Consider the following 22,369-nt stretch of genomic DNA (forward strand, 5'->3'; position numbering starts at 1 on the left):
ACTTCTGGAAACACTCGAACACAGCCGATTGAAACATTGGTGCCTGGTTGTCCTTGAATCCGTACAATGGAGTTAAAACACAGGTAAAAGGCAAAAAAAATCCACTCAACTCTAGTGATTGTGCTCTTGTAATGTACATGAAGCTGAAGAAAATTACAATAGAAATATAATTAATATCCTAATTACCTCCAGGTTTAGGAGAGAGGGCACGGTTAGAAGTGTAGCACTAAACGGATGAAAAAGGAAGAGATTATAATGACGACAGTAGCATGATCACAGACCACGATCTAGTCAATGAGACCACCATGGAAACAATGGTCATGTACACGGGTCTATATCGACATCAGTCTTGGCCATCACCATTTCTGTTTAAAACTTAATCAGGTAGAATTGTTTTTAATTCATATGGGGTGTCCCAAAAGCAGTGTAGTGATCCAGCTGTAGGTTCAATGGGCTTGAACAACACGAGTTTCAAAATGACGTATGAATGCAAATGAGGGCTTCTGCGCATGCGCTGTGTGTGCGTCTGCACTGACTCGGTTCTATTCACCGGGCACTTTTAACCCACCGTTGCTAGCACGAAATCTGATTCAAGTCGTCTTTTAAACATAATTTTCAGCATTTCGATGAAAGAGTGGCAATTTCAGGATCCATCCATCCATTGGGACCATACTCTGTGCAGAGCATTGATGCTGCCGAAGCAGTCTCCTTGGCAATTAGGCACAATCCTGGATGGGTCGTCACTCCGACAGGATACCAGCAAGCTGGCCCTCATTTTGATGACCTCGGAAGGATGACAGGCAGAGTTAACCCCACCTGGTATTAATTCAACAGCCAAGGAAGATTTGAACTCAGGATCCTTGGATCCCAAGCCCACCACCCTAACCATTCAGCCAACACCAGGAATAATTTCAGAATGGTTAACCAATGTTGTTGTTCCTGAATACAAATCGGAGTCACAGAAATATAGGAACAGGAGAAATATATGTGGATGAGAGGTGTCAGGTTAACCCTCTCATTTACTGTTAATACAATTAGCAAGCAGTGGCTGTGGTGTTACAACACACACACACACACACACACACACACACACACACACACACGCACACGCACACGCACACACACACGCACACGCACACGCACACGCACACACGCACACGCACACGCACACGCACACACACACACACACACACACACACACACATTCTCCTTTCACCAATAGATGCAAAAATCAAGTATAATTTGTCTTGTGTCCTGGAACTAAACAAATAATTATATGGCACTTCTTTCTCACAGGTACGCTTACAAGTACTTTCAACTTCTTTAAAAGTTTGTTTCGTCATTTCATTCTCCAATCCTTATCTGGGAGGCATGAAAGATGTCCGGGCCGCCACAATACTGCTCGTTCTTGTCACATACCTAACTCATCCACCAAGTTTTGTCATAGCCGGTCCGCAACTTTTTTAGACATTGTGCTATACTGTATGTTGTTTTTCACCCCATCTCTGAAATTGTGAAGAATTACTTGTAAAATAAAAAAATTATGAAATGTAACATTAAACAAGAGCTCAAGTGAGCACAATCTACGCCCGAACAAGAAGGTATATACAAAATTGTGCTACTACATGGAAAACAGCATCCTGCTTGATGACAACCACTTTAGATGACGAACGTATGCCGCGACACACCGTCTCCACAGTCTGTACCTATGTACCAAATATGAAACGTGAAAGTTGAAAACTTTGGGAGTTAGAGTGCGGACAGGAACAGACGGACGGACGGACAGACAGACGACCGGTATCACATAATACGCCCAGATATATATATATATATATATATATATATATATATATATATATATATATATATATATATATATATATATATATATATATATATATATATATATATATATATATCGGGCGTATAAAAAAAAAATTATCGCATCCGGATCTGGATCTGGATCTTCACGGAAATCAAATCAATTCGTCCTTGTCACAAACCCAACCCGTTCACCATGTTTCCTCCATAACTTTTTGAGATGACCGTCTCACAGACAGACAGACAAACAGCCAAACAGGAGTGAAAACATAACCTTCGTCCACCTTCGGTGGGGGAGACAACTAACGAATTCAAAGAACACCTTACCCCACACCGATTTGAGAAACAAGGACATGGGCGGGGTCGGTGAGCTGAAAATTTGTTTGGTCGTAGTGATGTGTAAGTACTGCCAAACAGAGGGGTTTTGAAAGTGACAGCAAGGCCATTTGTGTTCTACAGTGTTGAAGTACATTATATAATTCAAAAGAAATAAAATAAAGATTTTTAAAGGATGGGAAAAAAAGTTTACCGCCATTTCATCACCTCATTTAACACGTCACATTAGTTCTTCGTGTCTGTTGTTTGTGTCCTTTATGACGCTTTTGAAAACAATGTTTCCTGTTTAGAATTGTTTTTAATTTTGTTTGATTGTTAGGCAGAGTAAAAAAAAAATTAACTCACTCCCCTCTGTGCATACATGATCAGGTCAAATTCAGAGATAAAGTCCGGCCAAACTACAGATTCATTTCCCGATTCGTGTTCGAAGAACAATTTAATTTGAATTGAATGTTCGATTTTGATCATAAACTGACATTTCTCGACACAGACAGACAAAGTGAAGCAATTGTTTAACACGACTTTCCGCTTCGTGTGCCCGAGGTGGAAATGGTATGTGCTGTTTCCTTGCTTGATGCTCAGCATTTAAAAGGATATAACACAGACAGACAACGTTGGGAAGGCAATGGCAAACCACCCAGTTTTACCATTGCCAAGAAACTGCTTTGGGAGCACCAACACTATGTAAACAGTCCAGTACATCGAAATAGGATAAGACAAGAAGGGTATTCAGTAGAGTGCATACCTCCGCCACACAATGCCTGACCTGGTAGAACATAACATAACTGGCCCAATAAATTTTTTGAAAATATGATATTAATCGTTTTTGCCCTGTCTCTCAATGGTGAAGAAAAACTAAAAAAATAAAATTATTCTGGTATCTGGATCCAGATTCGGATCTTCAGCAAAATCAAATCACTTCGTCCTCGTCTCACACCCAACGTGTCCACCAAGTTTCATCCGAATCCGTCCACAACTTTTTTTTAGATAGCATGCTAGATATCGTTTTTGGCCCTTTCTCTAAATGGTGAAGAATCACTTTTTAAAATTTCAGAGCTGGATCAGGAATCGGATCTTCACCAAAATTTAGCGTTGCTCTCCTTGGCTCGTCACCGGCATATACAAAAAAAAAATAAAAATTCAGAACGATTCCTTGAAAACTGTGGCCAAAAATCATGTCACAAACAGACAGACAGACAAATGCGACAGACCAACAGACTTGGGGAAAAAAACTGTTTTTTTTGCCAAATTAACAAAGCAACAGAAAGAGGTGAAAACAACCTCCTTCCACCTTTGCTGATGGAGGTAATAATGCTCTTCCTTTTATGAACGTTTTGCTTCACTCGGACTAATTTAACCATCACAGATTGAAGACATCAACATTAACTTCACAATATCATACAAAACACAATTATCAACTACAGCAGCACTCGGTAGAGTGCGTGTCGCTGCCAGGCTGAACAGTTTACGTTTTGTATCCTACTGATGGGCTGGATCGGAAACCGAACCAAAATCGAATCGGCTTATCGTCACCTCCTCAAATCATCCACCAAGTTTTGTCATAACTCGTCCACAACTTATTGAGACATCATGCTATATATCGTTTTTGGCTCCAACTCTCAGCGGTGAAGAATCACTTGATAAATTCTCAGATCTGGATTTTCAACAAAACCTCATCAGTTCATCCTCGTCACACACCGAACCTGTCCATCAAGCTTTGTCAGAATCCGTCCACAACTTATTTAGATACCCTGTTCATAGACAGACCAACAAAGACAGACAGACAGGGGTGAAAACAAACGGTGTGGAGGTAATAACTCGATAATGGTGCCTCCTTCTTGTGTCATCCCCAAAGTGAATCGTTGGCTCCGCCACATGACGTGGCTGTATTGTGCCAGACCACGTTCAGGATAATGTATTGAAGAAAGGCTCGGGTGGTGTTTACAGGACAGCAGATGATGATCGAGGAACCACTCACTCCTCTCGCTTCTTCAGACGCATACAGGGTTAGTGAAGCAATTTTCCCTTGGCTCGGGGACAGAATCCTTGGCTCGGGGATCCCAATCCAACACCATGATCACTTTTATCTCCGCTAAGCCCTCCTCCCTCCAAATTTCCAGTTATTCCATCTTGAGGGTTTTCTTCTGTATCCATCCTGTTGGTATTTCCCCCTATTCCTCCTGTTCCTTTTACTGCGTTCTAATTCTTCCACGAGCCTTGACTTTGTAGTAAAATTTAAAAAAAACAGAATTATAAATAATAATAAACCCAGGATAATCAAATAGCTTATTCTTCCTAGTAAGCTGGTACTCATTTTGCTGATCTCAGAAGGATGATTGGCTGAGTCAACGCACCTGGTGTTATCTTGAGTGGCACGACAAGGGCTCAAACTAAAGACCCCAATATCTTAAGCCAGCCACCTTAACCGTTAAGCCAACACCAGGCTCTACAGGCCAGCCAAGATCACAATATCGAACCAACACGAGGATACAAAGTACATGATCTAAAACAACCAGCCATCGATACGAGGTAGTTAGTTACACGTGTACAAGCACCTGGGATAGCCAGCATCCTGGCCTGAACGTGGATCTACAAAGCAATGATCATGAAGTTCCAACATGCAGAAGTTTTCACTCCATGCAGGTCATTCTACGCAGGAGGGGTGAGGGCTGGTTTGCAGGGAAAGGATGAGGGGAGAGGGTTATGGGAAGAAAGCTGAGCTGGAAGGAGAAATGAGGATGATGACTCGATGGTGAGATCAGCCCGGGATATTTAAAAGATCTGTACCTCTCCCTCTCTGGGCCAGTGCGGTTTCACAACACGGTGCCTGCTGTTGTGAGTCTTCGTCCGAGCGAACTTGCACATCGTCTCAATGTGTGGTGAGTGGTACTACATCATCATCATCATCGGAGGTGAGTAATCCTGACTGATCGCCACCCTTCTCACCTTTCCCTTTTTCACCATTTAGCGTTTATTTCTCATTTCCTGCCCCTCCTGGCACTGTAACTGTTGTGATGTTATCCCATTGATGTAGAAGCTGATCTTTTGAGAGATGTTAAAAGCCGGAAATTCGAAATAACTCGATGAGTGTGCTCTGACGTAGAAGATTCGTGTGACGTCATCGTGCTTTTACGGCCTTTTCGACCTTTCGTGTCTGCTTTGTGCAAGTTTAATCGCTCCTGGCTCGGGTGGATCAATGTAATTATTGTAACCACACAGAAAATAAATAAATAGTTATATTGGGATGTGTTAAGTGACCTTAAGGATAATAATCGAACGGTCTTTATTGCCACGGTGACCAATTTCTACCCAACCTGTTCCTCCACATTCAAATTATGTTACTGTTTCTGATGCCTCACAATCGTGGGACACTTGCTTTGGCCCATGATACACTCATAGTTCCCTGTGGCCGGTCCTTGTCAACAAACATTCCAATTATCCCTTAATTGGTTGAAACGGCACAAGATGCAACATCCATCAAATGAAGTTCCGGCTTAAATCAATCAAATTTACGTAGTAACAGGAAATGGTTAATCGCAGGCATATTAATAAGGAGATACCTGGTCATGCTGCTGACTGGACAAGTTATCGCTCACTAACCACGAGTAGTATAGGATTAAACCAAGCACTGCAAAGGTTGGAGAAACACTGGGGTGCTGCATCGGAGCACACTATCCTTCAAATTGGGATGTAAAGCAGGTTGTCCATTCTGCATTCAGCCAGGTGCGTAGGTGTGTGTGTGTGTGTATATTAAAGATCCAATTGCATCTTTCAAAATGAATATGCCATCGTGTGCTGGCATTCTCATCAAATTCTCTGCTTGGGGTGACCTGTGGACAGCAGTACAGTACTAAGATTGCAGTAAAGTGGGTGTGATGGCATGCGGATGCAACATGGGCATGATGGGCAAAACGGTATCGCTCACATCAGTCCAGGAGAGGGTAAATCGAGAGTTCAACAGTGTACCACTGGCTCAAGGAAATGGACAATGTTTACAGAATTTTCTTTACAAAGATTGCGGTCACCTGCACAAATAAACCACATCTGATCTGCCAACACTGGTCGTTGGTGGATGTTAAGGATCCGGTGTTTCGTGACGAGTGGGCTGTTATCACCGACAGCCAAAACAAATTACTGCCATGAAGGCAAAGGCAAACCACCCAGCACAAGACATGCCAAGAGACTGCTTCAGCAGCAATGACACTGTAAAGAGCATCGTACATTGATGATGATGATGATGACAATGACACCTTATAACCTAACATACATGTTTCATGCTTGTGTTGGACTCCTCGAGACCATAAAAGTCTCGTTTCTTTCCCGCTCCGGTCCCACAGTTTCATTTTCCCTGATTGCAAGTTTTTACAGGGGATGGAGGAACACAACACTTGGAAACGAGCAGTCCAAAGGTCACTCTGCGTGCGGCTCGAGGAGAGTTCTTGCCTGAGCAGATTTTACGGTTCTCATGCTAAAGCTGCCAGCCAAGGATTCTCATCGGGCAGCATTTTCATCATCAGATTCACCATTTGGATAACAATCGCCACAAAGAAACACTACGAGGCCACAGAGATGCATCATTACTGAAAAAAACTTCATCAGGGCACATTCGGTTCAACAGAGTTCATATTAAATAAACAAGTGACTGCGGAGAGGGCTGAAAGGGTGTATAAACATCACAGTTAATGAGTGACACTATGTGCTACTCTATTCCTAAAAATTTTTTTTATATATATATGCACTGTATATAAACACATTTTTCTTTAAACTCTAACTGATGTACAAAACAAAGTTTCATCAATAAACTTTTACAGTAAAGGTTATGGAAAAAAAGCAAGAGCTATGTTGAGTCAGACCCAAACCTTCATCGCTTCCAACTTCGCAGAACGCTGAACGTGACTACTTAACAATGGGTGTAAAGTATTCTTTGAAAGTAGAATAAAGGACTAGTCTTGCTTGTGAAGGTTAAGTGTCAGCAGACAGGTGGAATAATGGATGAAGACGACGTTGATCGAGGGGTGTTAACTACCGTCGGTGGGCATGAACCCTCTTTTGCTCCAGTGAAGGATTAATGGCCGGAATGTCAGCTTCTCTTGGCTTCCCATGGGGGTTAACAGACCCTAATCAATGTGTTGTTGATTTAATCTACAATTCCTCGAAAGTCTTTACCTTGGGTTAGCAATGTGTGAAGATTAATAGATCACGTATTCCCGTGGGAAGTACTTTTGGTACAAAATGCAATGCATCCATTACCTCTGAATTTGCACTGGTTTATTGGAGTTAAAGTTGTGCAATGCTTCAGCAAAAGCAAAAAACAAATTACCACAGAATGCTTCGCTCGTTTCACTTTGGCTGGGAGGATAACCTGGAGGTACGCACACTCGTCCCCGAAATATCTAGCCTGGGTTGGAATACCAGCCTGGCTATAAACTGCCTCTCTGGTGCTTCACAGGCAGGGCGATTCATCGATGTGTGCCGTCGCTCGGAGGGACGTTAAACTGGCATCTCATCTGCCGGTACAAGTGGACGTTAAAGATCCCACGGTATCCTTTGTGAAGAACGGACGATCTACCACTAAAACCACAAAACAAGTTCCAAATTCCTGGTCGAACCCACAAGGGACACTGCACCAGGGGCATAGCTGCGCACCAGCAAATGATGCGATTCACACATGAAATATTTTTCCATTTTGTTCTCTTTTTACCTCGCACTACTTTAACACTTCCTTTTGTTCTTCTGCCCCACCTCCACCTCCCCCCCCCCATGCCTGATGTTGGCTTAATGGTTAGGGTGGAGGGCTTTGGATCCTAGGGTCCTGAGTTCAAATCACACTCTGCTGTTGAATTAATACCAGGTGGGGTTAACTCGGCCTGTCATCCTTCCGAGGTCATCAAAATGAGGGCTAGCTTGCTGGTATCCTGTCGGAGTGACGACCCTCCACCTTCCTCCACCCCCCCCCCAGTCCATTAACACTCTCATCACACGACTGTAGAAGGAACCCCCCCCCCCCCCCCAAGTACAGAATTAATGTCCAACAAGAACCACGAGTTACTGTAATTTCAATGTTGATTCAACACAATCAAATTGGTGAGGAATTGCCAAATGCTAACGGAAGTGAGATCTCGCTCAAAATTAAATTCTCCAAAGAGGTATAGATACATATAATAAAAAATAAACAAAGAATCGGGAAAGGGCGACTTTGGATTGAATTTTAAAAAACCCGTAAATTGTTGAGATGTCAGTCGACTCGGTTGTATTTATTGATGAGGAAAAAGGTGGAGAACAAAAGGTGCAGTTCAGGTAGTTGTTTCAGTGTTACTAGCGGTAGAGGAAATCGGCCTGTAGATTGGCAGCAATTTCTCCCTCCCACTTGTCCCCATTGGACAGGAGCTTTTCCTTGTTGTACAGCAACTCCTCGTGTGTCTCGGTGGCAAATTCAAAATTTGGTCCCTGGGGAAGGCAAAGAATCGGGAAATGATGATTGGAGAAGGAATGGGGTGGGATGAGAAGGGAGTGGAAATATGAAGGGATTCAATCTCAGTGGTAAGGAGGGCCACAACTGTTACCCACACCTGGAGAGGGCAACAAAAACTGGCAACAGAAAACAGAAAGGGTTGAGGTGGGGGGGGGGGGCGAGAAATTGGGGAAAAGGAAGACATGGAGCATGATGATAACAAGGTAGTTAAGTACATGATGTGTGAAATGGGTGGTAAAGGAATGTGGGAGATGAGAGGAGGGGAAAAAAAAATGAAACAAACAAAAACCTCAACAATGGCGTCCACGGGACACGCTTCTTGGCAGAAGCCACAGTAGATGCATTTTGTCATGTCGATGTCATAACGAGTCGTACGGCGACTCCCGTCACTTCTTGCCTCGGCCTCGATCGTTATTGCCTGGAAATCGGGAGGAGGGTTAGGGTAGTTGTTGGCGAAACGAGGTTCACAAATAGTGGAGACCAGAAAACACAATTCGACACCTCTGCAGTGATGGATATGCCCCCGCCCACATTTGATGTCAACACACTATTATGTTTGATCTCAATCAAAGGTCACGTGTGAAAAATTTAAAGTACAGATGGGAGAGCTTGGGAGAAAAAAAAAATAAAATAAAAAGAGATACAAGTAGAGGAGAAACAACATCAGATGTTTCCAACTCTAATTACGGTCTGCAACATGAGTCTCAAAATGCAGATGACCTTTGATCTGTTGAACCCCCCCAAAAAAACAGTTCATCTTTATATTACAATCATACTTACGACAAGTTTGGTTAAAATACCTTCAGCAGTTCACAAGTCATCATGGTGATAAAAAAAATTTTCAATCAAAGGTCACATGACCTTCGACCTTTGACCGTTTGAAACACACATCTAATCAGTTAATCTTTCTATTACAGTCCATACTTGTACCAAGTTTGGCCGAAACCCCTTCACTGGCTCTCAAGTTGTTGTGGCAACGAAAAACCGACAACACACGCACGCACGCACGGACAGACCCCTGACAAATGTGCAGCCATAAAAATAGAAAGGAAGCAAGTCAGTTTGTGAACGATGATGTCACATTCTCAGCATCATCGACACGACTCAACGCTTGACAGAGCAATTATAAAGAACATTGCTGCATGTTCGTCGGTTTCACTTCCTCGGGCATCATGTTTGGAGCTGATGACTCTCGTGTTCCATCTCCCTTTTACAAGACGTTGATTTATAATAACATAAAATAAAATCAAACCAGCATCTCACACCATTGTCGTTTTCTGCACAAATGGTATGTATAGTATATAAGCTGCTGAAGGAAAATACAAATACAAATATAGTGTGCTACGAAAAAGACAACAACAAAAAAATCATTTAGTTTCTATCACATGACCTGTGACCTCTCGGCGGAAATTTTAGGAAAACCTTCACGTATTTTATAATTATTCCATTCTCTAATCACCTCATTCAGTGTTTGACTTGTGACATACATAAACAGAATTTTCCTTTTTAGCAAACTTGGGACTAAAAAAAAAAATTGGAAATACCTGCATGAAACAAAGAACAAGTTCTAAAAATTATTAAAATCCAAGAGGTTAAAAAAAATATATACATTTACCACCTACCATCACCAACACGCGCGCACCTGACCAATCCAATAACCAATGCAATCCATCTTCGAAAACCAACGGGATGTTTCCTGGTGGCATCACAAACTTGAGGGTGCAATGCTTGCTGGGATTCGTCCACCATTTTGACACAGCCAAGGAATAATGACATCTTAAAAACAGCTCATTCGTCACGAGTCGACCCTTATCACCAGTTAATCCTTATCCCGTCTATTGAGACAACACGATAGGGAGCAATTGTTCAGGAGCTGCAGAAGTGCAGCAACCATGGACCAGAGCATTGAAATCGTCAAAAACACAATGTATAATGAGGCGGTCAGACATGCATGCGTCAGCGACCATGCACGAGGGGGGGGGGGGTGGAGGCCAAAAATGATGCTGCTCTTTCAATTTATTTCCATGTAGTGATCATAATTACAAGGTTTGGTGAATTTATACACAACCGTGAAGGAGGAGATAGACATACAGAAAGACACAAACAGAGCTGATTAGAAGAACCCGGTTTTTTTTCAAAAAATGTGGGGATAAACATTTTAAATGCAACTTTGTAGAGGCAATCAACATTGGGGTACATATGACGTATGAAACGATTGTTTAGGATTTGACCATGGGGTGGGGACTTGGGTCACAGGGGTCAAAACAGGATTTTTTAACACAAAATTTGATATTGGGTCATTCCTGGTGGAACTCTTTTCCACGTTTCAACTTTGCTTGAGGTGGGAAGCACAGGGATTTGTGACGGCGCGCCGTCGACTTTGCTCGAGTGAGTCTCGCCTCGAAGGCTTTGCGAGACTATTGCAATTCACGTGTGTGTGCGTGCATATATCTTTGCTTTCAAAATATTTTTTCTCTGCAACCGCTTGTCCGATCAATGCAAAACTTTAAACATCGGAGGCACTCCTCATGGGGAATATTTTATTGCTTACTCTGATGTCATAGGTCTCATTGTATGGCAGTCATATTGGATTAAAGGGGAAGAGAAATTGGATAAGTGGTGGATAAGTTTGTTAGGTGACAAGAACAAGCTGACATCATTTTCTCTGAAACCGATCAACTAAAAAAATTGAAACTTGGCATATGTCATCTACTCCCGATGAAGGGTGTCGCTTCAAGTCCAACTGCCATGTGATTGTAGTGCTCTCCATTTAATCGGTTTGTGATGGGATTATTGTTGTTCTCCAGCTCAAAAATCCTATTAAACACCATTACATCACATCACACGTCTTTGGCAGGTATTCCCACGATGATTTAAATACAAAATAAGAAAAAAAAGAGAAGAACAGGAGATCTGTATTAGAATAAGCAGTTGTTCCAAACAATGTAAAACCTGGTATGATGCCGAACAAGAAAGAGGTGAGCTCAACACAGAATCTCTTCAACCTCACCCTCAACCTCAAGACATATCTGTCCACCTCAACATTAAACTTTCAAAACTGTGTAGCTCCTCTAAAACCTGGAAGAGCCTTGTAAATATGTCCCTGGTATATGCTACCCTTCATCCCTTCCCTCTCTTAAAATGGAACCACAGCCCACTCCGTTCGTGAGAAGGCCGAATGCCTCAATTCTGTATTTGCTTCCAAATCTTGTGGCCCCAACCCCTCACTCTCTGCTCCCACCCTACCCAGTCACACTCAACTGCTCCTGGACTCTGTGTCTTTTGCACCTGAGAAGGAACAGGTTTTTTTCAACCCTCAACTCTGACTCTGCTACTGGACCGGACGGCATCAGCTCACGTGTCCTAAAAACCTGCTCTGCTGGTCTTGCACATCCTCTCTCTCCCCTTCTCACCTTGTCATTTTTGCTAGGTCATCTTCAATCTGCTTGGAAGTCCAAAAATATCACTGCATTACATTAAAAAGTGCAAAAACAGATCCCCTTAATGACAGACCTATCAGCTTACTTCCAATCATCAGCAAGGTCATGGAATCCATTGTTACAGTTGACATAAAATAATTCCTTTTCTCCAACAACCTCATCTCAGATCACCAATTTGCTTTCAGCCCAGGTCACTCCACCTTGGACATGCTGCTTCCACTCTCCCAACAATGGATGGAGGCCCTCAATGTCAGGGACATGTCTTTGGGCATATCTTATGCTTATGAACAAGACTCGTGGAAGAGATAGAACACAGAATGGATCAGGACACAATAGAACAAAAGGAACAACAGAAAGAGAAGGGGGAAATGCCAACAGCAGGGCCAAGGAACATAATAAACAGAGACGGACTACGAGGGTTGATGGGAAGGATGAGGAGTATGGGAGAATGTAGCAGGTGGATAAGATGGACAGAAGCAAACTCTCAGGAAGGAAAATGGAGGGGGAGTGCGGTGTGTGGTTTAACAGGTGTAGAAAAGATCATGGTTTTGGATGGGGGGTGATCTGAGATGGTGGTGAACAGGAACTTCGTCCTACAGGCGGGGGGGGGGGGGGGAAAGAGGAACAAATGAGTGGAGGTGAGCAGTGATGCTAGATTTAGAATGTTTCACCAGAAGAGGGTTGATGGTGGACCGTGAGCCCTGGAGACACCTGGGAAGGACAAAGCACAGAAATAGCAGAGAGTGCAAGACCAGAAAGGAGGCAGCAGAAGACAGAGACCACCGACCTGTCTGCAATGTGAATGTGATCAGCCTAAAGACTCGGCCTTTGTTCCTCTGGTTTTTTCCCCACCTGTGGAACCGACTTCAACATTTTCTTTCATCTCATTCTTCCCTCCAAGTGTTGAAGACACCGATCTCAACTCTTTCCAAGTTTAAAGTTTTTTTTCCTTCCTGAGAGATTGCTTTTGTATCCATCTTGCACAAATACAGAGGCCTGCTCTTTGTGTCCTCCCATACCCAACATTCCTTATTAATCTTCCCTCGATTTTGGCCCTCAACCCTGCTGGCTCCTCCATGAGCCTCGACAATGCATACCAAAAAAATTAAGCTGATTTTTAGAATGTTGCCTCAAATAATTATAGAGGAAGAATGAACACATTTGCATACAGAAAGCAAATGATTTGATGAGCTGAGTTAGGACAGTTACAACCCTGAACAAAAATTGGCAGGAACAACAGTTTGGATGAAACATCATCGAGCAAACACAGCAGACATCATTATTTATGAATCAAAAGCAGACATCATCCATTTTGAACACCGATATTTGAATGTTCAGCCACCCTAAGTTCATAATCTGTGGGTTCAGGTTTTTATAGTGTGTATAAATACATATAAACGTTTAAGGCAAACTCTGGACAAGTCAGTTTCTGTCCGAGTGCAATCTAACCAAGCGAGGTTTTACGGAATCATGTTAAAAGTTCCCCTGCCAGGATGGAGCTGATTAGCACAAGACCTGCATGTTTGGAATGTAGGACGGCTTCAGGAGGTATACTTCCAGAGGCAGTTTTAAAAGCTAAAGATAAGTTCCAGTAGGAATCATGACAAATACAGTGGCCCAACAAGTATTCCAAGCTAATCAAATGGAAGAACCAAACACTGCATTATAGTACACTCAAACCCATCCAGGCACAGCCAAGTGAAGCCCGACGGAAAAAAATTTCTGCAAGCATTCACTTCTCCGAGACAGATAGATAAAGTGTAAAAGAGATTAAAAAAAAAAAAGAAAAAAGCAAGAATTCGAATGAATAAAGAGAAATGTGAAAAATCAGAAAGAAGTGTCAAAGGAACAAAGAACAGAGTTGTCAGGAAGAACCCAGACAGATAGATTTCAGCAGTTACTCCCCAGGCTCAAATGCAACATCATGAACAAACTACCAGAGGTCCGTACCAGTTTCATCCCTGTCGGAACATTGTAAGAATCAATCAGAGTAGAAGTGAGAGCCCTTTCAGGCCACAATCCTGCCTTGAAGCATTGTACAATTCAAAATGGAGGTAAGGTCCCTTGCACTACGTTTGATTCTTATATCCACACAAGAGGGCATGGCTTGTGTGCACACGTGAAAAATTTCAGAGGAATCGTGTTTCTGGTAATATGGATGAACACAACTTGGGTATGTATGCGGCGTGTTCAATGTTCTTGAAACAAGATATTGTACAATAATCCAAGATGTATCAACGTTTTTGTTTTATTTTGTATAAAATATTTTTTCAACTACATAGAGGCAAACATGTTGAAAAATATCAAACGTGGCACTCCTTGGACGATTACGAGTGTCTTGTTCTGAAAACTTTGTGAATGCACCATGTCGGTCAGGATTCTATTTAAAATATGTGTTTAGATACAAAATGAACATTTAAGAAGTCTGCATGGAGCATATTTGTCCCATGAAACACTGTCTGTCTGTGGTTACGTTTCATGGGACAAATATGCCAAATGCAGAATTCTTAAAAATGTCATCATCCACCACACACTGGGGTTTCAAAGGGACCGATCGAATGTGAAACATTTTCCTGGTAGCCACAACTCCCATTGGCATTTCAGGAATGTTTATTCCAGGTCCCGGTTGCAGCCAATGAACAGAAGATCGTTTCGGTATTGCGTGGGGACGACGGAAGAGGAAGATGATGGAAAGGGAGGGAGTGTGGGAGTTGTGGAAAAATTTTTGAATGACAAGATTTTTCTGATCCCTTCATGCCGATAAAGCATCAATCGCAGTTACTGTTTACATCCCAACAATCAAGAATAACACGGTGTTTATCTCTCATCTTTTCCCACCACGTATAAGGGGAAATGGTTGAAATCATACAAATTTCAGAAGCCAATGGAAGTGGGGGAAATTGTTTTTTATAAACGACCAAAAGTGCAAGTTTTACTGATGGAAGTAGCCAATGATGCAACCATCAGCCTTGTGCTGCACATGATAGAGACAGAGAGCGAGGCAGAGACAGAGACAGAGAGCGAGGCAGAGACAGAGACAGAGAGCGAGGCAGAGACAGAGACAGAGAGCGAGGCAGAGACAGAGACAGAGACAGAGAGCGAGGCAGAGACAGAGACAGAGAGCGAGGCAGAGACAGAGACAGAGAGCGAGGCAGAGACAGAGACAGAGAGCGAGGCAGAGACAGAGACAGAGAGCGAGGCAGAGACAGAGACAGAGAGCGAGGCAGAGACAGAGACAGAGAGCGAGGCAGAGACAGAGACAGAGAGCGAGGCAGAGACAGAGACAGAGAGCGAGGCAGAGACAGAGACAGAGAGCGAGGCAGAGACAGAGACAGAGAGCGAGGCAGAGACAGAGACAGAGAGCGAGGCAGAGACAGAGACAGAGAGCGAGGCAGAGACAGAGACAGAGAGCGAGGCAGAGACAGAGACAGAGAGCGAGGCAGAGACAGAGACAGAGAGCGAGGCAGAGACAGAGAGAGCGAGGCAGAGACAGAGACAGAGAGAGCGAGGCAGAGACAGAGAGAGCGAGGCAGAGACAGAGACAGAGAGCGAGGCAGAGACAGAGACAGAGAGCGAGGCAGAGACAGAGACAGAGAGCGAGGCAGAGACAGAGACAGAGAGCGAGGCAGAGACAGAGACAGAGAGCGAGGCAGAGACAGAGACAGAGAGCGAGGCAGAGACAGAGACAGAGAGCGAGGCAGAGACAGAGACAGAGAGCGAGGCAGAGACAGAGAGAGCGAGAGACAGAGAAAAAGATCTCTCATCTTTTCCCACCACGTATAAGGGGAAATGGTTGAAATCATACAAATTTCAGAAGCCAATGGAAGTGGGGGAAATTGTTTTTTATAAACGACCAAAAGTGCAAGTTTTACTGATGGAAGTAGCCAATGATGCAACCATCAGCCTTGTGCTGCACATGATAGAGACAGAGAGCGAGGCAGAGACAGAGACAGAGAGCGAGGCAGAGACAGAGACAGAGAGCGAGGCAGAGACAGAGACAGAGAGCGAGGCAGAGACAGAGACAGAGAGCGAGGCAGAGACAGAGACAGAGAGCGAGGCAGAGACAGAGACAGAGAGCGAGGCAGAGACAGAGACAGAGAGCGAGGCAGAGACAGAGACAGAGAGCGAGGCAGAGACAGAGACAGAGAGCGAGGCAGAGACAGAGACAGAGAGCGAGGCAGAGACAGAGACAGAGAGCGAGGCAGAGACAGAGACAGAGAGCGAGGCAGAGACAGAGACAGAGAGCGAGGCAGAGACAGAGACAGAGAGCGAGGCAGAGACAGAGACAGAGAGCGAGGCAGAGACAGAGAGAGCGAGAGACAGAGAAAAAGATCTCTCATCTTTTCCCACCACGTATAAGGGGAAATGGTTGAAATCATACAAATTTCAGAAGCCAATGGAAGTGGGGGAAATTGTTTTTTATAAACGACCAAAAGTGCAAGTTTTACTGATGGAAGTAGCCAATGATGCAACCATCAGCCTTGTGCTGCACATGATAGAGACAGAGAGCGAGGCAGAGACAGAGACAGAGAGCGAGGCAGAGACAGAGACAGAGAGCGAGGCAGAGACAGAGACAGAGAGCGAGGCAGAGACAGAGACAGAGAGCGAGGCAGAGACAGAGACAGAGAGCGAGGCAGAGACAGAGACAGAGAGCGAGGCAGAGACAGAGACAGAGAGCGAGGCAGAGACAGAGACAGAGAGCGAGGCAGAGACAGAGACAGAGAGCGAGGCAGAGACAGAGACAGAGAGCGAGGCAGAGACAGAGACAGAGAGCGAGGCAGAGACAGAGACAGAGAGCGAGGCAGAGACAGAGACAGAGAGCGAGGCAGAGACAGAGACAGAGAGCGAGGCAGAGACAGAGACAGAGAGCGAGGCAGAGACAGAGACAGAGAGCGAGGCAGAGACAGAGAGAGCGAGGCAGAGACAGAGACAGAGAGAGCGAGGCAGAGACAGAGAGAGCGAGGCAGAGACAGAGAGAGCGAGGCAGAGACAGAGACAGAGAGCGAGGCAGAGACAGAGACAGAGAGCGAGGCAGAGACAGAGACAGAGAGCGAGGCAGAGACAGAGACAGAGAGCGAGGCAGAGACAGAGACAGAGAGCGAGGCAGAGACAGAGACAGAGAGCGAGGCAGAGACAGAGACAGAGAGCGAGGCAGAGACAGAGACAGAGACAGAGAGCGAGGCAGAGACAGAGACAGAGACAGAGAGCGAGGCAGAGACAGAGACAGAGAGCGAGGCAGAGACAGAGACAGAGAGCGAGGCAGAGACAGAGACAGAGAGCGAGGCAGAGACAGAGACAGAGAGCGAGGCAGAGACAGAGACAGAGAGCGAGGCAGAGACAGAGACAGAGAGCGAGGCAGAGACAGAGACAGAGAGCGAGGCAGAGACAGAGACAGAGAGCGAGGCAGAGACAGAGACAGAGAGCGAGGCAGAGACAGAGACAGAGAGCGAGGCAGAGACAGAGACAGAGAGCGAGGCAGAGACAGAGACAGAGAGCGAGGCAGAGACAGAGACAGAGAGCGAGGCAGAGACAGAGACAGAGAGCGAGGCAGAGACAGAGACAGAGAGCGAGGCAGAGACAGAGACAGAGAGCGAGGCAGAGACAGAGACAGAGAGCGAGGCAGAGACAGAGACAGAGAGCGAGGCAGAGACAGAGACAGAGAGCGAGGCAGAGACAGAGAGCGAGACAGAGAGCGAGGAAGAGACAGAGACAGAGACAGAGAGCGAGGCAGAGACAGAGACAGAGACAGAGAGCGAGGCAGAGACAGAGACAGAGACAGAGAGCGAGGCAGAGACAGAGACAGAGACAGAGAGCGAGGCAGAGACAGAGACAGAGACAGAGAGCGAGGCAGAGACAGAGACAGAGACAGAGAGCGAGGCAGAGACAGAGACAGAGACAGAGAGCGAGGCAGAGACAGAGACAGAGAGCGAGGCAGAGACAGAGACAGAGAGCAAGGCAGAGACAGAGACAGAGAGCGAGGCAGAGACAGAGACAGAGAGCGAGGCAGAGACAGAGACAGAGAGCGAGGCAGAGACAGAGACAGAGAGCGAGGCAGAGACAGAGACAGAGAGCGAGGCAGAGACAGAGACAGAGAGCGAGGCAGAGACAGAGACAGAGAGCGAGGCAGAGACAGAGACAGAGAGCGAGGCAGAGACAGAGACAGAGAGCGAGGCAGAGACAGAGAGCGAGGCAGAGACAGAGACAGAGAGCGAGGCAGAGACAGAGAGCGAGGCAGAGACAGAGAGCGAGGCAGAGAGCGAGGCAGAGACAGAGAGCGAGGCAGAGAGCGAGGCAGAGACAGAGAGCGAGGCAGAGAGCGAGGCAGAGACAGAGAGCGAGGCAGAGAGCGAGGCAGAGACAGAGAGCGAGGCAGAGAGCGAGGCAGAGAGCGAGGCAGAGAGCGAGGCAGAGAGCGAGGCAGAGAGCGAGGCAGAGACAGAGACAGAGACAGAGACAGAGACAGACAGAGAGCGAGGCAGAGACAGAGACAGAGACAGACAGAGAGCGAGGCAGAGACAGACAGAGAGCGAGACAGAGAGCGAGGCAGAGACAGAGACAGAGAGCGAGGCAGAGACAGAGACAGAGAGCGAGGCAGAGACAGAGACAGAGAGCGAGGCAGAGACAGAGACAGAGAGCGAGGCAGAGACAGAGACAGAGAGCGAGGCAGAGACAGAGACAGAGAGCGAGGCAGAGACAGAGACAGAGAGCGAGGCAGAGACAGAGACAGAGAGCGAGGCAGAGACAGAGACAGAGAGCGAGGCAGAGACAGAGACAGAGAGCGAGGCAGAGACAGAGACAGAGACAGAGAGCGAGGCAGAGACAGAGACAGAGACAGAGAGCGAGGCAGAGACAGAGACAGAGACAGAGAGCGAGGCAGAGACAGAGACAGAGAGCGAGGCAGAGACAGAGACAGAGAGCGAGGCAGAGACAGAGACAGAGACAGAGAGCGAGGCAGAGACAGAGACAGAGACAGAGAGCGAGGCAGAGACAGAGACAGAGAGCGAGGCAGAGACAGAGACAGAGAGCGAGGCAGAGACAGAGACAGAGAGCGAGGCAGAGACAGAGACAGAGAGCGAGGCAGAGACAGAGACAGAGAGCGAGGCAGAGACAGAGAGCGAGGCAGAGACAGAGACAGAGAGCGAGGCAGAGACAGAGACAGAGAGCGAGGCAGAGACAGAGACAGAGAGCGAGGCAGAGACAGAGACAGAGAGCGAGGCAGAGACAGAGACAGAGAGCGAGGCAGAGACAGAGACAGAGAGCGAGGCAGAGACAGAGACAGAGAGCGAGGCAGAGACAGAGACAGAGAGCGAGGCAGAGACAGAGAGCGAGGCAGAGACAGAGAGCGAGGCAGAGACAGAGACAGAGAGCGAGGCAGAGACAGAGAGCGAGGCAGAGAGCGAGGCAGAGACAGAGAGCGAGGCAGAGAGCGAGGCAGAGAGCGAGGCAGAGAGCGAGGCAGAGAGCGAGGCAGAGAGCGAGGCAGAGAGCGAGGCAGAGAGCGAGGCAGAGACAGAGACAGAGACAGACAGAGAGCGAGGCAGAGACAGAGACAGAGACAGACAGAGAGCGAGACAGAGAGCGAGACAGAGAGCGAGGCAGAGACAGAGAGAGCGAGGCAGAGACAGAGACAGAGAGCGAGGCAGAGACAGAGACAGAGAGCGAGGCAGAGACAGAGACAGAGAGCGAGGCAGAGACAGAGACAGAGAGCGAGGCAGAGACAGAGACAGAGAGCGAGGCAGAGACAGAGACAGAGAGCGAGGCAGAGACAGAGACAGAGAGCGAGGCAGAGACAGAGACAGAGAGCGAGGCAGAGACAGAGACAGAGAGCGAGGCAGAGACAGAGACAGAGAGCGAGGCAGAGACAGAGACAGAGAGCGAGGCAGAGACAGAGAGCGAGGCAGAGACAGAGACAGAGAGCGAGGCAGAGACAGAGACAGAGAGCGAGGCAGAGACAGAGACAGAGAGCGAGGCAGAGACAGAGACAGAGAGCGAGGCAGAGACAGAGACAGAGAGCGAGGCAGAGACAGAGACAGAGAGCGAGGCAGAGACAGAGACAGAGAGCGAGGCAGAGACAGAGACAGAGAGCGAGGCAGAGACAGAGACAGAGAGCGAGGCAGAGACAGAGACAGAGAGCGAGGCAGAGACAGAGACAGAGAGCGAGGCAGAGACAGAGACAGAGAGCGAGGCAGAGACAGAGACAGAGACAGAGAGCGAGGCAGAGACAGAGACAGAGACAGAGAGCGAGGCAGAGACAGAGACAGAGACAGAGAGCGAGGCAGAGACAGAGACAGAGACAGAGAGCGAGGCAGAGACAGAGACAGAGACAGAGAGCGAGGCAGAGACAGAGACAGAGACAGAGAGCGAGGCAGAGACAGAGACAGAGACAGAGAGCGAGGCAGAGACAGAGACAGAGACAGAGAGCGAGGCAGAGACAGAGACAGAGACAGAGAGCGAGGCAGAGACAGAGACAGAGACAGAGAGCGAGGCAGAGACAGAGACAGAGACAGAGAGCGAGGCAGAGACAGAGACAGAGAGCGAGGCAGAGACAGAGACAGAGACAGAGACAGAGAGCGAGGCAGAGACAGAGACAGAGACAGAGACAGAGAGCGAGGCAGAGACAGAGACAGAGAGCGAGGCAGAGACAGAGACAGAGAGCGAGGCAGAGACAGAGACAGAGAGCGAGGCAGAGACAGAGACAGAGAGCGAGGCAGAGACAGAGACAGAGAGCGAGGCAGAGACAGAGACAGAGAGCGAGGCAGAGACAGAGACAGAGAGCGAGGCAGAGACAGAGACAGAGAGCGAGGCAGAGACAGAGACAGAGAGCGAGGCAGAGACAGAGAGCGAGGCAGAGACAGAGAGCGAGGCAGAGGCAGAGACAGAGAGCGAGGCAGAGACAGAGACAGAGAGCGAGGCAGAGACAGAGACAGAGAGCGAGGCAGAGAGCGAGGCAGAGACAGAGAGCGAGGCAGAGACAGAGAGCGAGGCAGAGAGCGAGGCAGAGACAGAGAGCGAGGCAGAGAGCGAGGCAGAGAGCGAGGCAGAGAGCGAGGCAGAGAGCGAGGCAGAGAGCGAGGCAGAGAGCGAGGCAGAGAGCGAGGCAGAGAGCGAGGCAGAGACAGAGACAGAGACAGAGACAGAGACAGACAGAGAGCGAGGCAGAGACAGAGACAGAGACAGACAGAGAGCGAGACAGAGAGCGAGGCAGAGACAGAGACAGAGAGCGAGGCAGAGACAGAGACAGAGAGCGAGGCAGAGACAGAGACAGAGAGCGAGGCAGAGACAGAGAGAGCGAGGCAGAGACAGAGACAGAGAGAGCGAGGCAGAGACAGAGAGAGCGAGGCAGAGACAGAGACAGAGAGAGCGAGGCAGAGACAGAGACAGAGAGCGAGGCAGAGACAGAGACAGAGAGCGAGGCAGAGACAGAGACAGAGAGCGAGGCAGAGACAGAGACAGAGAGCGAGGCAGAGACAGAGACAGAGAGCGAGGCAGAGACAGAGACAGAGAGCGAGGCAGAGACAGAGACAGAGAGCGAGGCAGAGACAGAGACAGAGACAGAGAGCGAGGCAGAGACAGAGACAGAGACAGAGAGCGAGGCAGAGACAGAGACAGAGACAGAGAGCGAGGCAGAGACAGAGAGCGAGGCAGAGACAGAGACAGAGAGCGAGGCAGAGACAGAGACAGAGAGCGAGGCAGAGACAGAGACAGAGAGCGAGGCAGAGACAGAGACAGAGAGCGAGGCAGAGACAGAGACAGAGAGCGAGGCAGAGACAGAGACAGAGAGCGAGGCAGAGACAGAGACAGAGAGCGAGGCAGAGACAGAGACAGAGAGCGAGGCAGAGACAGAGACAGAGAGCGAGGCAGAGACAGAGACAGAGAGCGAGGCAGAGACAGAGACAGAGACAGAGAGCGAGGCAGAGACAGAGACAGAGACAGAGAGCGAGGCAGAGACAGAGACAGAGAGCGAGGCAGAGACAGAGACAGAGAGCGAGGCAGAGACAGAGACAGAGAGCGAGGCAGAGACAGAGACAGAGAGCGAGGCAGAGACAGAGACAGAGAGCGAGGCAGAGACAGAGACAGAGAGCGAGGCAGAGAGACAGAGAGCGAGGCAGAGAGACAGAGAGCGAGGCAGAGAGACAGAGAGCGAGGCAGAGAGACAGAGAGCGAGGCAGAGAGACAGAGAGCGAGGCAGAGAGACAGAGAGCGAGGCAGAGAGACAGAGAGCGAGGCAGAGAGACAGAGAGCGAGGCAGAGAGACAGAGAGCGAGGCAGAGAGACAGAGAGCGAGGCAGAGAGACAGAGA

At 47.4% G+C, this 22,369-nt stretch overlaps 1 protein-coding gene across 3 annotated transcripts in view; it reads right to left on the minus strand.

Annotated features, from left to right (window-relative positions):
* Positions 1–7,410: 7,410 nt before the first annotated feature.
* The window catches only part of NDUFS8 (NADH:ubiquinone oxidoreductase core subunit S8), a 41,149-nt gene continuing 26,190 nt past the window's right edge, over positions 7,411–22,369 (minus strand). For all 3 annotated transcript variants that reach the window (XM_085878605.1, XM_085878614.1, XM_085878623.1), the window contains exons 6-7: positions 8,919–9,047; positions 7,411–8,604 (exon numbers count right to left, since the gene is read on the minus strand). In XM_085878605.1, coding sequence (XP_085734731.1) covers positions 8,473–8,604; positions 8,919–9,047 — 261 coding nt within the window. In that variant the 3' untranslated portion in view covers positions 7,411–8,472. The remainder of the gene's footprint in view (positions 8,605–8,918; positions 9,048–22,369) is intronic.

This window comes from Eptatretus burgeri, chromosome 1 (assembly GCF_056783735.1).
Source record: "Eptatretus burgeri isolate ZD-2024b chromosome 1, Ebu_testis_v1, whole genome shotgun sequence".
Classification (NCBI taxonomy): domain Eukaryota; kingdom Metazoa; phylum Chordata; class Myxini; order Myxiniformes; family Myxinidae; genus Eptatretus; species Eptatretus burgeri.